This window comes from Cyanistes caeruleus, chromosome 4 (assembly GCF_971803275.1).
Source record: "Cyanistes caeruleus chromosome 4, bCyaCae1.hap1.1, whole genome shotgun sequence".
NCBI lineage: Eukaryota > Metazoa > Chordata > Aves > Passeriformes > Paridae > Cyanistes > Cyanistes caeruleus.
In genome coordinates, this window is record NC_141704.1 from 31,002,500 (window position 1) to 31,020,296 (window position 17,797).

Consider the following 17,797-nt stretch of genomic DNA (forward strand, 5'->3'; position numbering starts at 1 on the left):
GACACTTCCCTTTCATCTTGCCTATCATTAACCACACCCTGCCAGCTCAGCTTCTTTTCACAACCCTATGGACTCAGAAATCTTAAGAGAACCTCAATTTAACTTCCCCCCAGTCCTAACTGAAGTATCCTCTGCCATACCTTCCAGAATCTGGATAAACCTATCACAGCAACCAGAGGGATGGAAGCACTGCGGTGAAAAGCACAACAAATCAGCGAGACACAGGGACACTGAAGTCACCCCACCTGTGCCAAGCAAATGGTTTGGAAGGGCAATTTCAAGTTTGGATAACAACTTTTTCCTGAGCTCCATTGGAGGGCTCTGGCCAGCAATAACACAGGAAAAAGCACCACCATCTACTTAGATGCAGTCCTTTCTTCTATCAGCCTGCTTTCTGACAGTGACACCACTGCAACCAACGGCAAAGTCATCAGAAATCCACCTAATGGTTCTATAACCTGACCTGGGAGCTTGGCTTTGTGTTACATGGTGGTACTGCTCTGCAGCACCAAGTGGTTACGGGTGTTCATCACTGCTACAACTTCTGTCCTTACATGTTAAATAAGCCTCTCCTCTCCAACAAAAGCTCTGAAGGAGCTTTCTCAAAAGAAATAAGGAGTAACCCTGGTCTTCCCTTTCAACATGGCAGCCTTTTATATGCCACATTCTGTGGGAAGAGGCACTAAGCACCACTCATTTTCTTGGTTACTTGCCATAGCAAAGTCAGTGTATGTAAAGGTAGTGTTTTGGGAGTGAGGCAGGAAAATGCAGAACCTTCTGTAGTCCTTGACACAGCTTTATAAAGAAACACTTGACTAGGCAGATCAATCTTTAAAGGACTGCACACACGATAGTATATGGAAGACTGAAGAAATGCACGCAGTTCTCTCTATCTTAGACAGCACATCTTCCAACTGCTGTACCTAGGCTGGAAAAAGCACCTGCCCAGAACTTGATCCTCCATATAAGCCAACACAATCCAAAAGCTAGTTCCATCCATTATCCTGAGTCTAACCCCAGGATCCTCTTTATAAATGTCAGGAATAGCACCTTCAAAGAAATGGGAATGCGAAATTCGTGCTGACAATTGTGCCACTACCCAAACTATACAAAACTTCCCAGCTCCAGAGAGCTATGACCTACAATGCCACAACTGGGAACTCTTGATAAAGCCAGGCAGGCCACGAGTTGCAGTGGCAGTTGTGGCCCTGAACATTTTTATTCTGACAGGCAATTTTCCTGCTCTGCAATAGCTCTCCCTTGGAGAGGAAAGCACTTTTCTCACTGGCCAGTTCAAACACCTCCATCCACAACCCACCTATGTACACACAGACACCCTGGAGATTTGCAATACAGACTGACTGGGTAGGACAAAGACAATGACAGGACAAAGTCTCCAGTAGCTAATTCCCAAACAGGAGGAGGCTGCTGACTCTCGTAACCGAACATCTCCACATATTTGTACTTTACAATTCCCTGAAGAGGTGAGAGAATCTAGCCTATTTAGGTGCCATTCCTACCAGCAAAATGAGATGTCAGTTTTCAGTCTAGCATTTCAGCCTCCATTTTTAATTAGCCCAGTGTCTTCCCCAAAGGGATAATCTCCACATCCCAGTGGCACATGAACATTTTAAAACATACAACTTGTTCAGTGTAGTGTGGGCTGCACAAATCAAACCTGAAAGGGCCCCAAGAGGGAAGAGAAAGGGGAGGGAAGATGGGGAGAAGGAAAGGGAAGGTCTGAGGCTAAACCAGTCCTGTTATTTTTATATCCAAATTATGTAAATGAGAGAAGTGTTGAGAGAAATTTTAATTTGCTAATCATCTCTCAGGTTGATTAGTACCAGTGTGCATGTGGGGGACAGGACACCCAATAAACTGACCCTGGCAATGATCAGGAAACCCAAAGGCTTAGGTTTTGCACCCAGGGGCAAGCGCAGTGACAGAGAAGCATGCTTGCATTCCTAAATATATAAATATATATATCCACAAGGAAGAAGAAAATTAAAGTAAATGATATTTAAAAAACCAAACCAAACCAAACGAACAAACCAAAAGAAAAAGAAAAGGAAACAAAAAAAAGGCTGGCTTGTCAGGGGTTGGGGACAAGAAGGCTCCGGTGTGTGTACTTACATAGAGGTCAGCACCGTAAAATCCGTCCTGGTAAACCACACTGCAGAAAATCCACACAAAAACAAAAAAAAACAAACAAAAAAAACAAACAAACAAAAAACAAAAGAACAGAAAACACATTCCGGTTATTGAGGACGGCAGCATGCACATGCGTTTTACACAGGCAGGTGATGTATGAATCCACAACCTGGGCTTTTGGCAGGAGCAAATCAGCGAGAGAACGTGTGTGCGCACGCACGGCTCCAAGTCATCTTCCATGGCATGCAAAGGGGGAAGGGGTGGGCAGAGGGGGAGACAGTATGCGAAGGAGAGAGGGAGGGGAACCACCATCTTGTACAGTAAATATTGACTCAAAAAGATCTGACGTCCTGAAGAGAGACACAAGGGTTGAGAAACCTCCACTGTGATTATTCTCCTGGAATGATTTTAGTTACCCCCTAAAACACATGGAAACGTTGGCTTCGTGAAGTGGGCTTGTGGAATTGAGGAGCCCCTCACAGAAGGCATCTCACAGGGGCTGGAGTCACCTATGTCAGGAAGTGTGGTTCGGAGACTCGTGCCTGATTACATTTCTCAGGCTTCACAGGGCTGCATGAATTTTGTTTCTGACATCCATACATCACCTGCTTTTACCCTGCACATTAGACATGCGATAAGATTTGGCTGATCACACAAGCATGCAAAGTATTATTATTCAGCATCTTAAAGAACCGATGCAACACCTCAGGAAAACAAGTCAATCAATTCTGATCAAAGTAAACACAGAGAAATGTAATTGAAAAGAAAAAACCAAAAATACCCACAATGCATTGCTTTCACAAGCAGAGATAATGAGCTAAAAAGGTTAGGTGACTGGTCCAAGATCCGAAAATTGAAAGGTGCAGTGGGAGTCCCTGGTAGTAATGACTTATTCCATAGCAGAGAGGAGCAACTGGAAGGGTTTCCACGGGATGGTGTTTTTTCTGCTTTAAGCCATAGTTTTGTTTCTCTCAGAACTTCAAGCATAAGAACTGTTAAACAGAGCCTGGGGTTCCCAAATAGCTGCTCTTACCAGAGCATTCACTAGCTTAAGACTATACAGCTCACTCTGGGGACAGGGGTTGGGGAAGGATGAGGAAGGAAGAGAGGGGATACCCCCCACCCATTTGAGTTCAGCATGTGCTTCACATACTGAGGAATTTCCTCCAGCTTTGTCCTCTGAAGAGCTCCACACAAACTTGCTCAAGGCTTTAAAAAGCATTAACCCCACCATCTGTGATGCTCATGGATCTGATGTGCATGATTTACCCATAGCATAAAGGAAAAAGAAGGTATGGAACACTAGCTATTCTTTTGACTATCATTTTTTACTCATCAGATGGAATGTGAAATGCTGCCAAGAGCCTGCCACCCTCAGACACCCACCTATTGTAAGGCACACACACACAAAAAAAGCCCAGCAGATCTTGCCAAAATTCTGCATGCTATTACTAAAAAAGTAAAACAAAAAAAAAATCAAAAAAAAAAATCTTGCAGTGTTAGCTACTGCTTGAATAATTTAGTCTTGCTGCCTTCCCCAGGAGAAGTACACTCCATTCCCAATGGACAAAGTTACTGTAGTCTCCAAGAGCGCTGGGAGCAGGTATGAAGATAGAGACCCTTGTTAGAGGAAGAGGGGAGCCACTTCAGCAGGGAGAAGCAGGCCATAAGATCATGTTTGTTGAAGCTAATTTTTTACAACCACATAACAAAGAGTTTGGCTCCTGGGGCAGTGACTTACATTGCTGGGTTCTCTATCTAGGACCAGGAGTGTTTTAGCAGTGATACTCCACCTGCTCCTGCAGGAAAGGCAAACGCACGACAGAGGAAGTGACTTGGTTTATGAACAGGTTAGCAGTTTTAACAGTTATTCCAAACACAATCAGTTGGATGAACATAAGCATTACCACATTGGATCAGGCCACTATTTCTGTCAGCAAGAGATGCTAGCATCAGCTCTCCAGAGAAAACTGCAAGGAACACTAATAACAGGTAAGAGTAAGGCTTCCTGGATCCAAACACCCGAACACATGTGAATCCTCCATCTCTCTTTTAGTTTGGATTTGACTGACATCAACTTCCAGGGCTGAAATTTAGCAAGATTTATTTATATGGTAAAATATCCGTATTTGTGATTCTTAATGCTAGCAAAAACTGAGAGAATTCCTTCATCTGAGAGCCACATTCCAGTTATGCAGCTTGACCAGAAGTAAAAAACAGTCTGGCAGCCAGTCAAATCTTGGTGCAATCTGTAAAAAGCCTACTAGCTGAGCTAATACACATCCAAGGGACAAAGAAATAGCCTGTTTTTCTAAAGAAGCCAGCATATCATTTAGGTGTACCAACAGCTGACTGTGTTGTAAAAGGAACAAAAAACCACTTCAAACACTCAAAGCTATTTGCTGCCCTGTATCTAGTCTTCTATCTACTTTGGCTTCAATCAGTGAATCTCGTATATATTTACTGAATTATTCTTTACTATGGCAAGTCTATTCCTCACACAGGTACCTAACAACCATGCACATGTCAATGACTAACCTACAATTTGAGAAATAATATTTATCAAGCTTACTTAGCTTTGAGAGTTTTACAGTAGGTTTTTTTTTTCAGACTGTCTAGATTCTTACAGCTTTTGGTCTGAAGTGTTATTTGTTAGCATTCTCATTTAAAAAGTGTGGCTGCTATAAATCAGGGCAATATTCCAGTACAGTTTTTACTCATGTTATATATCAGAGTTTATAATGTCTCCTTATTTCTACCAAGCGGCACCTCAGATAAAACTGAAGGTTGCATTAGTATTCAAAGTCAGGTATAGGTGACTATCTAACATCACCTCCAACAGTCTAAAAAATTGCTTTCTGAGGTATCAAAAACATTCTCTGGATAAACAACCATGGCCATACATAAGTATGGGCATTCCACATAAGCATTAGCAAATCCTGAGTTGTCGAAATAAATATTAAAACTATTGAGAACTATGATTTCTTGCACCTTCCTCTGGTTTAGCACTTGACACTGTCAAAACTTACTCTGACCTGGATGGCGCTCGGGTCTGATCCAGTATGGCAATACCAACGAGCTTTTATTAATCTACATCTGTATTTTTTTTATTTCTGCTAAGCTCTCAAATGCTGTGATACCATTAAGTTTGTAACTTAAACAACACTGAGGTTTGTGAAAACCAATTCCTTCCATCAGGTTTGAGTTAACCTGCAGCTTACTCTACTGTCTTCTTCCACATTTACTCACTATGTCTTGGTCATTCATGTTGCTGACTGATCTTATGGTGTCATCTTTCCACTGGCCAGGAAGAGAGTAACCGATGGAGGGCAAGGTGTCAGGAACATGTGCTCATCCCTGACCCCTTGGAGGTCAACAGTGCCCACATGGAGTGGTGGCTGTCCTACAAGTTACTGCAACATGGAATTGAATAGCACATGTTGTATTATTCCACTGGGAATCAAATCCATTCTACAAAGTATCTTGTAGAGATTCAGACTTTGATGACAAGAACCACAGCAGTAGTTAATTACATCACAGTGCTTTGGACTAGGGACAGTTCTGGGCTTCTGTGAATCTGTCTGGCTTACTAGTGCCCTGTAAATGTTTACTAGGTAGTATGCTGTCCATGAAGACATGGGATCAGTCAGCAGGGTCAGAAAAATTCAGTGTAATACCACATGAGATGGTATTTGGAAGGGCTAATCATTGGAGCCTGGCCCATATTTCAAATGAAAATAAACCTTTTACATGGGACTCAGGCTGGATTTACATCAAGGACAAGGCTCTCCCAGTGCCCCACTCCTGACAGCCTCTGGCTAGGAATGCTCTAGCTGTTACTCCCAGGGATGAAAAGCACACTTCCCCCCCTGGTGCAAATATTTTATATTCTGCTAGACAGCAGCACTTAGCTGAGCTTTGCTGCTTTGTTTCACTGTGGAGCACTCCCCAGCAAAACAGGACTGGGCCATTTTTAGAGCAATAGACAGGCAAGTTGCAGGTCAGAGGCTATAGTTAGAGGATAAAGAATGTAAACTAGGAGTGGTGGCAAAAAAGTGGATTTGAAATCCCAGAAGAAACACTGTTCAGAAGACCAATGTTTAGATGAGGTTTCATTTAAAGTCTTCTGGTGAATTAAATACAAACATTGCCAAAATTGCCAAAGAGGGAAGCTACACAGATACGTGACCACTGCATCTTGCTTCCTGGTGTTCCACTTTCAGTATCAGACTATACTCTAAAAGGGTCACGGTAGCTCTCATTACTTAATCTGCTACAGAAGGTATTGTGAGCTTATCCAGCATATATCAGGCCAGCTCCCTCCACTGATGTGTATGGATTCCACTTTCCTTTTTAATAAAAGATTTATGATCTTTTTTCTTCCCTTTTGGGCCTAGTGTATAGGAAAAGAAGTCCACATCTGTGTTGGAGGATTCGTTTCTACTCCTGTTTTTCTGAGAACATTGCCTGGAAAATATGGCAAATAGAACTCCAGAGACAATATGATTAAAGCATCCTCAAAATCAGAAACAAAACAACCAAAAAAAAAGACAGTTTGGAAGGGATTTGCTGATTTATCTGTCATTCCATCACATTTAAACAAACCAACAAAAACCCAAAACAAAACTCACATATAGGCCTAGTTCCCTCTACTTTTAAACAGTGGAATACTCCTTTGTAACAGCATTTTCTGCACTGCATTACTGGTGAAAATCTGAGGGCAAAGAATGCCAAGGCCACAAACTTGCCATTGCTTCATTGCATTATCATTCTCTCTACATCCCAAACGCTCCCAGCTTTAAATTAATGGACTTGATTAATCTTTGTTTTAAACCTTTTTAAACCGTCTCCAACAAAGAAAGCAAATCCATTGTGGGTAACTGGCTCTTCTGTGTCCTACTGCCAGATGGTGAGGCATGAAGGTAATGGATAATATTCCTCATTCCTGAATATGGAAACACAAATAGAGTGCAAAGAGCAGAACCTTTTCAGGAATTTTAGATCTTCTCTTTGTGTCCTTCTCAGCAGCACTATAACATATTGGGGTCAATGGATGAAAAATACCATATACAGACAAATTGAGAAATTATGAGAAGGAACCCATCAGCACTTTAAGCTGTTGCAAGTACTGAAAATTGTTTCAGTCAAGAACTTAACTCAGAAAAATTTAGATTTGCCCCCACTGGATGCCATCATGTGCAGAATGCTCTGGCACTAGCAAGATCTTGACTCTCACCATCCAGACAATTTTAGGGTTTTTTGGTTAACTGATTAGCTATTTGACACGGTTGTGCAGAGCACTCTGCTCCTGTGACCAGTGCTTACCCTGGGTAGGCAGGGATGGCCGTGGGAGGTACTGCCCGCACTGCCCCATACACTGTCCTTCCTCGGCCCCTCAGATGGGCGCCCCGAAATGCGGCGGCTGTGGTGGCTGCAGTTGGATAGGGGAAGCCTGGAACTGTAAAGACAGACAAGGTGGAAGGTGAAAAGGATTCAAGCTCTGACCCAACAAGCACCTGCTTCAAAGAAAGTGACACAACAGCTCCACAGCGGTGGGACATTTGGCATCAGTCCTGCAGAGGGACATGCTTATAACCCAGCAAGCATCCCATACATACTTCCTGCTACACCATGGCCTTTGGGGGGAGAAGGGTTGCAGAGAGGTTTGGCATGCAAGAGGTTAATGTTTCGGCATGCCTCACCCACCCCAAATAGGGATCAAATCCCCCCACCTTTTGACACCGCCATGCAGTCTGGTTAGAGTCTGAGAAGCGCGGGGAGTTACTAACAATACAGCACGCAGTTCTTCCAAAACTTCAGAGGCTCTTTAAAATAATTTGTCAAGAGGCCCTTAAAGTCAACCAACTTACATCAGTCTCTTCCCTCCTTTCCCCTCCCACTCTTTGCCACCCAATCCTCTGTATGTTCATTTTAAAGCCTGAAAGACAAGATAGCCCATATAACAGCAGCAGCAATTTCCCATAAAGTGCCAGTTTACTGAGAGCCCACCTTCATTTAATAAGTGTGACCAATAACTGGCACCACATATAGAGATGCCTCTATTATTATGCTTTAAACTGAAGTAAATCGCTCGTGATGAAACTTTGTAAAACCTCTGAGGCATCTGCAAACACATCATGAACAGATACTGAGAGGGAACAAGTCCCAGGGCACAAACCCAACCCAGCGTGCATCCAGGTGCATGCCACTAGGGGCCCTGCAGACCCGCAGTTTAGCAGCTTGTATAATATGTACTTTAGGGATTTGTCTGTTTGGTTTCAATTTGAAAATGAGGAGGAAAGCAAGGAGAGCAAGCCTATTCCTCACACACCCTCCCCTTGTTCTGCAGCCTCCTTGTTGTTCAGAAGGACCCATTCAGCAGTACAGCAAGACACTGCAGATGAACAAGATACAGCAACTGCACACTATACTTTGGCTCAAGGTAAATTCATTCCCAGCAAGACCCATCCTTTCAAGTATATATTATACAGACTGGAGGGAAGAAGGGTAACAGGTCATCATTAACTCAAGCACAGTAACAATACAGGGGCCACTGGGGGCTACTTACTGATTAAAGGAATGTAAGTGTTAATACCCCCCCTTCCTGACAGGGGCACTGCGGCGTCATTGCCCAGCGAGACATCTGCTTGAAAGCTGGACGCTAATTCAATTTTAAAAAGAATAGAAAACAAAAAACAAAAACAAAACTGTAAAAAGGTTATAAAGAAGCAGCAGATTAAGAACATAAACAAACACCACTGCAGTTAAATGGCAGAAGTGGAAGTGTCTACTTAAGCTCTACCTGCATATAACTCAGGGCCGTACACCGCTCCAACCACAGGACTCAACTTCCAACCTGAAACAACAAAGACTGCAGTGAATGCCAAAATCTACACCAAGAGAAGGAACGGGCAGCGTGGGTAGGGGGAATGGTCTCTTGCATGCGCCCCAGCTTCACATGCACAGCTCTTTCCAATTTCTGCTTTGCCTCAATCCCCCTTGGTGTAGATGGAGGCCAACTGCCTTTTCCTAACGCCAAGTTCTAGGTCCAGGTTGCTGTATTGGAGGGAATCGCAAAACATCAGCTGATCCACAGCAGGCAGAGGCACTGCTTTGGGAATGCCAACTACCTTATATGCATATTTGCCATGAGAACCATGCTACCTGGCATTCCCTGCAGGAGCCTTGCTGACAGCTCCTCCCTACTTTCACTGGGAACACTGCAGATCCAAGCCCTCTCTAAAGCCACCAGCCCAGACTGTCATCTCAGGCAAGTCAATTTATAGCTCTGAATTCTCAAAAAAACCCTTCTGTTTTGTCTGCTAGATATCTGCTAAAAAGCAACAGTGTCTGAATTTCCTCATTAACTGCATTATGCAACTATAGTTCATAAAACCAAATCATTCTATTCATCTCACACTTTCTCCTCACTGTTATTTTAGCATTTCTTGCCCTCTTTATGCTGCTTTTCAGGTGAAAGCCTTCACAGAGAAATGATTTCAGTATAATCTGGATAATTGGCAAGAACTGCAAATCATCAAGATAAAAGCAACAAGAGAATAGGGCTTAAAGAAGTATGGGGATGAGTTGGTACATATTTCCAGTCGCATCTAGAAACCTATCTGTCTTTTCCCCCTCCATCTCTCTAATGGGGGAGGAAAGAGGTATAAAGTTAACAATGTGATCTGGGCTGGCTTCCACAAAGCATTCCTTTCAGGAAAGATCTTAGCTGTTCAGCTAGCAATCACAGAGGCATTTTCATTTAAATAAACCTATATGCTTCCTCTGTCTTGGAGCCCCGGTGCACTTGCTGAACTTTTAACACCTCTAACCACTCTAGAAGCCCTATGAACAACTCTGTGAAACACCACCCCTTCACCTGCTGGCAGAGTATCAATGACAGATGCAGTGCAGGTTCCCACTGCAAGTACAGGCACACTGCTGCTGCACTGCTCACCTTGATGGCAAAATATTCCAGTGGTGGCAACAAGTGGACTATCAAGTCTCAAATTCAATAACAGTTGTGCAACCATACTTGCCAGTATGCCTTAAACCTGGTCTAATACTAAATTCCTTTGCATAGCTTTAAAGCTGGCTTTAAATTGCTGGCTGCAAAAGCAAAATATGCTAGTACATTATCACTTTCACAAGTAAGCCAAGTTTTGTTACCAAACAGTCACATGCATGAAATATTATGCCCTTGCTTTCAGGACAATATACCATGGAAGCATTGCCTTTTGCTACACAATTTCCTAGTTCCTTTCAGGTACTGTGACCCAGAATCCCAGGCCTTTTGCTTGGCCCTATTTCCCCAGTTCTGTACCCATAGTAAGATTTACTTGCAGGGGGCCACTCAGTAAGCCAGCAGCAGAGCAACATAAAAAGTGTTTATCTTCTGAGTTTGGAGTCTTACTTGGTAATCAAAACAGATTCTCACACTAGCAACTACCTGTATGCAGCTTCCTGCCTTGATGAAACTGTTTGGGAACATTTTCACACCAAAAAGAATCAGATTCAAAATCCTTATCAAAGCCGAATTCAGCTCTGCTGGGAGAATAACTTTTTAGCATTTTAAATGCTAAAACTTTAAAATTTTAGCTATATATGCCTATGAAGTAAAATGACTGCACAGAGAAACAACAAGATATCCCAATGAAACAGGATTCTTCATTACCCAAACAACTTGGTCTTTCTCTGTTTAGGTTCACTGGAAAATTACTGAACACAGGCACACTCTGAAACAAAAAGCAAGCAAACAAGCAGTGCAAATGCTCTGTTTTGCTGGTTGCTTGGGAACAGCTGTATTTTTACAGATAGAACCTAAACGGAGCTATCTTAGGTTATTAAGCTAATTATGCACCTTAAGTTATGTTTCTGCATTCATATTTAGGTATCTAAGTGATGGCAGTGAGACATAGGAGTTCTGCACACCATACAGAATCAGCTTGCAGTAGCAGGGCAGGCAACCCATTCGTCCTTGGCACCTTTACCCATCTTGGCCACACTGGGCATGTCCCTACTTCTCTCTGTCCCCAGTTCTCCATCTGGAAAATGGTACTCTTCCACAAACACTTCAGGGTTATATTGGATGGTATAATGATACAAATTAGAGTTTGTGGGGTTTTATTGGTTTCTTTTGGTCCGGAGCAGAAGTCATGACTGTTCACTTTTGTCTTTCTTCAGCTCATCATTAGTACAAACAGTCTCTCTTACCATTTGCATAAGGTGTGACCATCTTCTTATTGGTCATCACTCTCGCAGTGGCATTGTTAACCTAAAAGTAAGAAAGGGGAGGGGGAGGAGAGGGAAGGAAGCACAGAATGTTAGGGAAAATGGTGAAAAACTCTCAGATACCACACACACACACACACACACATACACACTATACTTCTCTGAGCAAAAAAAAATTAAACAGCTAATTTTACATGAATGCAATCATTAAATTACTTTTAACAGATGCCATTTAATTATAAAAGTTACAGCTAAACGTGGCATTTTAAAATTATGCATTAAACAAAAGGCCAACAAGAGTAAAGTGCAGATTCTCCACCACCCTGACATCCCTAGGCACAGGATTATTTACAGCTCAGTGATCAAAAGGGCAAAACCTTAGATGCTTTGTCCAGGTTCTGTTCAAGAGGCAGGAATAATTTCTGCAGCCAAGGGCAGGGGATTGAACCAGGTGACGTACAAGCTGACTTGTGTCTCAAGCTCACTGCTGGAATTGGGGCCCAGCAGGTCACTGGCAGGACACTTGGGTAGAAAAAGGTAGCCTGGAGTCCCTCAGCATTAGATTTGAAGCATTAGATTTGACTCCCAAGGCTTGAGGAAATCTCTGGAACATGACCAACTGTTTCAGTGATCTACGTTTACTGATTTACACCCACCATTTTCAGGTCTTTTTCCAGATTATTTTTTTCCTTGTCACAAATCTCATGGGACAAAAAGAATACATAGCAGCAGGCCATTTTTGGGTTTACTGTGCCCTCCACCCTCTTTACAGAGCTCTGCGTAGTTCCAAGCGGTTTGACTGCTCAAGCAAGTGGGGTGTTACTGCAGAGATGGTGCTGATAAAGAAAAGATGGACTAGTTTGGAAGCCAAGTTACTGCAGCCCCGTGTCAGCCTCAAAGCTCTTGCAAGGAGGGTGAAGTCTTTACGTATCATCAATAATTTATCAAAACCCATGCCAAATGGGAATGGAGGCCAGGGTGAAGAAGAAGAAAAGAAAACGGATACAAGAATAGAAGCTGCCTCAGGCCCTTGACATGTATGGATGGTGGGTGTACACAGGGTGGGGAGTCCAGAGCTACATTTTACTCTTGTTTCAGACCCAAAACAATAGAAACATTACACATTTAAAAAAGAAAGAATGGGAAACAACAATGATGAGACTGAGAGCATGCAGTTAAACACACACAGATAAAAAAAAGAAAGAAAAAAAACACACCACAATTGATTCAGAGGGTGGGGAGGGGAGGAGTGAGGGGGTAGGGTCTCACAGACAATCATTAGATGGAGCGAGTGCCTGAAATCAGCTGCTACAGCAAAGTGCAACACAAGCACTTAAAGGAAAAATTGCCAGAACCAATCAGAAACCACCAGTCAGCAAAGAGACCAACAGCTGCATTTAACTTAGTAAAGAAATAAACTGGGGAGGGGGCAGAAAGAAAAAGAGAGAAAACAAACAGTAACAGCTACAAACAGGTCTCAGATAGAAAGAGCAGCAGAAGGGGCAGGAGAGAGAGAAGAGGAAACGGGTGCATTAATAAAAACCAGCCAAACTGGAGTTCAGTAACTCTGAGTAAGATGTGCAAGGGGAAATCACCATGAAGTCAGTAATCAAACAGCTCAGACTGCTACAAAACAATATGTACATCCAAAGTCCAGGCGGCATTACTCAACAGCATTGAAAATAAAAGGGGGAGAAGGGGAAGGAGGTGGGTGGGGACAACAAGTCAAATCACATTTCGTAGTGTTAATGTGAGATGGCAGATGGATTTTTTCTTTCTTAATTTTTTTTTGTAATTTTAAGAAAAATTTAAAAAAAAAAAAAGAAAAAGCTTCTTCTCTAGCACTTTTGTTTCACTTACCGCCAACTCGTACCATCGCCAGCATTGTGTATAGTTACCATGGAAAGAGTGAGTCAAGTGAAGGGCCCTAAACGCTAAACCATCGGAAAGGGAAATAAAAAAAAAACAAAACAAAACAGAAAAAGAAAAAAAAAGAAAAAAAAAAAGCAAAATATGCAGACATCTTACTCAAAAACGGTGGCTTTTTTGTTTCAATATTTGTACTTTTTGGTTTGTGGTTTTTTGTTTGTTTTTTTTTTTAAAAGAAAGAAGGAGAGAGGGATGATGCCAGTTAGCCTTCAACACAGTGGAACACCAAACTGGTCAACACCAGGCATGCCCAACATATGGCCACGATGGCCAACCAACATTAACCCTTCCCCCTCCCCAGTGGTGAGAGCTAGCAAACTTTTAGGATTAGCTTTCACCAAACCTATTCTTGACCATGGGCAGATCAAGAAACCAGCAATGTGTATAGCACAGCCCACTCGGAGCTGCTGCCCCACATGTCCCCACCCCTCCCACAAGCATCATCTCACACTTGCATGGAGGAGAACTGGCCTCAGAGGAAAGAGAGGATACTGGCTGGCCCCCTGCTTTCTTTTTTGGACACAGTTAGAAGTTGGACAGTACTCTTTCAGTTAGTTTTGTTCAGGCCTGGTAACAGGAAATCGGAGCCTCGCAAACTGAAGCAAAGGAAAAATCAAGACAGCAGAAGGGCAAAAATTTGGAGTGGGTGGGAATAAAACTTAAGAAAATAAGAAAGAAAAGGAAAAAAAAATACCCAAAGCAACAATAAAAATATTCTGTAAAGGGTGTAAACTTCTATACATTTCAGTGCAGGGAGGTGAAGGACACAGACACAAACACACGCACACACGAGACTGGGATCCAAATGTGAAATAAGTGAGGCAAGACACAAAAAGAAATCAAAAGAATAAATATAAAGAAGAAATTGAATTACTGAAGACATGCACCTCGATTTTACGGCCCTCTACCACGGTGCCGTGTAATTTCTCCCTGGCCCTGTCTGCATCAGCACTATTCTCGAAAGTTACGAACCCGAATCCCTGCATGCAGCGGGAGAAGGGGGGAAAACATGCACATCGTTATATATTGAAATACTGATCTCTAGGTAAATAGAGAAAAAATATCACAGTATGAAATCGACATCAGCACAACTCAGCAATAACCTCCTAGAGTCACATTGTTGGTTCATGCATGTTTCATAAATGAAAGAAATTAAAATCAATAAAAAAGGAACTGTAATCATAATAAGAATAATAAGAATAATTAAAAAAAAAAAAAAAAGAAAACATAAAAGCAATTGAGGCCAGACCAAAAAAGAATACAAAGTTACTCGAGACAATTTTTCATTTTGCTTTGTTTTGGTTTTTTACTTAAAAACACTAAACCCTGCTCTGACATGGCAAGCTGGGAAAGCTCAATTGGGGCTTCTCTCCCCTCTCAATGAACACAGATTTTGTAGGTCCCCAGCCCAACCCAGACACAGTACAGGACCATCAACACTGAGCAGCACTTTGTTTTCTTGAGAAACTGCTAAAAGAGTGAGCAGCAATCTGAGTTCATGCCTGGTACCAGGAATTCTGCGAAGCTTTGGGGCAAGTCAAACACTGAACCTTGTCCTTCCCACCTGTAGTATGGAGACAATAATAATTACCTACCTTAGAACACTGTTGAGAGGAAGGGCTCTTTGTAAAGCATCCCTTGTAAGCTCTTCAGGGCACAGATCATGTCTATTCCTAAGCCTGTAACTTCCCCAATGATACATGGGTCCCTGGAAATAAGGAGGGCTTCTAGGTGGCACCATAAAATAAGCATATTTAATGTGAAGATTTAGAGTATCACATACTGTAGATCCAAAATATTCTCATCTCTGAGTACTGTGGTGGACTTGACTGTAAATCTAAACACTTAAATACTGATTCATGGGTCAAGGTAGGTTTTGTATGACACTGCTCACCCTCTGCTACCTCTCCCTCCCACCCTGCTACCCATCTTACTCAGCTTTGTTCTGAGATGGCAACCTCTGCGCTGTGGATAGCAATAGATCTCTGTCTAGTTAGACCATGAAATTTCCAGAAAAATTGACATGCCCTGCTTGGAGCAACCACAAAGGCTCGAGGATTGCCAAAACATCACTTTAGTTAGACAAATTCAGGTTAACCACATCCATGAAGGCACAAGCAACACACACCTGTCCTACACATGCTCATGCTGCTGCCAACTCATGCAGTGGTGGGACAGGGTAAGAGACCATGATTCCTTCCACAGAGATGAGTGCACTAACATTAAGAGAGAGCCAACATGACAAAGTGAATTAGGATTTTAACTAGGAGCAAATGGCATCTTAATACAGACAACTGTGATGAGACACTCTTCATGCCATTAGAGAGAGTGGACCCAAACAAAAAGCATTGTTACATTCCGCTTTCAGGATATTTTAAAAGCAGCAATAACTGGCTCCCGTGGCTTGGTATAAAGCAAATACTGCTTTAATGTACAGAGAGTAATCTCCACTGGTTCCAGTACCCTCAGGAGCATAACAACAAAGCTTATATTTGATGCAATGGAAACTCCCTCCCAATATTAATGGAAGAGTGAGGTGATGAGAGTGATCTACAGCTATGCCTTTCAGGTAAGGGGCATGCTAGCCAGGCAACCTCCTTCATGCACCTTGGGGTCAGTATATATTTGGACTGGACATCCCAAAAAACAGATACATGTTGATTTCTAATCATTGTTAGCAATGAGACACAAGCAAGCCATTATTCTTCAAGTGCTTTTTAAAGGTCTTTTCAATACTAATCTTAAACAGCCCAAGCTGTTTAAGTGACAAGCTGGTCTTGATCATCCACAGCTAGGTTTCCAGCACAAAACTGCTACAAATTCGTTAAATGCAGGGTGGTGGTTGTTGGTTTTTGGAGGGGGGAGGTTGACTTTTTTTTTTCTCCCCCCTGAAAAGAAATAATAAAGGATCTTAGCCAGTACTGCAATGCTGAGATCAACGAAAATGCTCCTTTGGGCTCCAACCCAATAATCTAAAGCTTCAGATAATTTCATTTCTCCAGCTATAAATAAAGAGCTATATAAATAACAAAATGATGCCTTTTTCAGAACAGCATAGAAGTTCCCTGTTTAAATGAATTAAAATCAGAGCTACAAGACACAGTGGCTAATAAAACAGCCCAACTGCATATAACTCTCAAATATGTTGCAGAGAACCGAGGAGGATGTAATAGCAAAGCAGAATATGAAGGAATAGGGTGTTGTGCCTGCTTTAAGGAGCCCCTACAGAAAAAGGCAAGCCTGAGAAATAGAGCAACACCTTTCCCTCTGGTTCTGTATAACAGGGAAAAAACATCTTTTAAAGGCTGGGGGGAGGAGGGGAGGTAAGGACTGCAACAGGAATCTCTATTTCCCTCTTCTCTTTTTGCATTAAAATTTCTGTTTGTTCTAGACAAGCCTGTGGAGACCAAATGAAATTTATGTCTTCAGTGATGATGTGAACTGAAGTGCAGATGGAAAGTAATTTTTTAGACATTAATCTGTTCAAGCTAGAACCAAACTAAGACTATTTTAATTCACATCTGTTTGCAATTAGCGAAGTCCGTATGGGATTTAAAAAAACTACATTATCATTAAATATCTTTAAACTGAGTAGGAATTCTCAGTATTTTTATTAAGTTAACTCAAGGCAGCATACGATCCACATGCAGACTATATGAATATAATTAACAATGTGAATTAAACCAGAATTAATCTGATTCAGAACAACAGAACTAATTAACCATATTTTATTGACAGATCAGCCCTCAGCTTGTGCAACTCTTTGTTGTGCACCATTTAATATCAACGCTGAATTAATGCTTTACATAGTTGACTATGGCAGTTAGTATTTGTGTCCTCTTGGTTTGTCATACTAATGCATCTCTTAGACATTTAAATTTTCATCAGGAAAAACAGGTGAGCCACACTTGACATTTTTGTTATTTCTCAGTTTAAAAACTAGCAATTATATATATATACACACACGTTTCTGAAGTGGGAGAGAAAAAACAACATACATGTATTTTTTATTCCTTCTCACAGATAACCTGTAAAGAATAGGGATTAATTTGTACCTAAATACATATGCAATAAACAATTCTCAGTTTTCCCTCAGCAAGGTTGACCTTGAAAGAAAAAGAAGGAACAAAGCAAGAAAAAAATAAAGATGGGGCAGGTATGCAATATTTACTAGCTTAGCTTTATAGCAGGTACTGGATACATACCCATAGTAATACGTATGGAGACAGAGGAAGGGAAGATTCTGGACTAAAAACATACTTAGGTTTTCTAAAATTTAGATTATACACATAGTTTGAGTTTAATTATGCTGTTATGATAACAAGGCTAAAATTTTCAGCAATTCCTCCCCACCAGCAACTGCCATGAACTTCTCCCATGCAGAAAATAAGTTTAACCCAGCAAACACTAAATTCCAACAAACATTTTTAGGACCAGTGAGTAATTTGCAGTACCAGACTAACTCCTTTTTACCCAAAAGTTTATT

The 17,797-nt window shown here is 41.8% G+C and overlaps 1 protein-coding gene across 23 annotated transcripts in view; it reads right to left on the reverse strand.

Moving 5' to 3' along the window:
- Positions 1-17,797, reverse strand: part of RBFOX2 (RNA binding fox-1 homolog 2) — a 170,796-nt gene that overhangs the window by 13,973 nt on the left and 139,026 nt on the right. For 19 of the 23 annotated variants that reach the window (XM_086887329.1, XM_086887328.1, XM_086887331.1 and 16 more), the window contains 6 exons: positions 14,199-14,291; positions 11,365-11,425; positions 8,954-9,007; positions 8,720-8,812; positions 7,477-7,609; positions 2,134-2,173 (listed from right to left, as the gene is read on the reverse strand). In XM_086887329.1, the coding sequence (XP_086743455.1) occupies positions 2,134-2,173; positions 7,477-7,609; positions 8,720-8,812; positions 8,954-9,007; positions 11,365-11,425; positions 14,199-14,291 (474 nt within the window). The remainder of the gene's footprint in view (positions 1-2,133; positions 2,174-7,476; positions 7,610-8,719; positions 8,813-8,953; positions 9,008-11,364; positions 11,426-14,198; positions 14,292-17,797) is intronic. The other 4 variants (XM_086887332.1, XM_086887330.1, XM_023935976.2 and 1 more) reach the window with 1 other exon arrangement.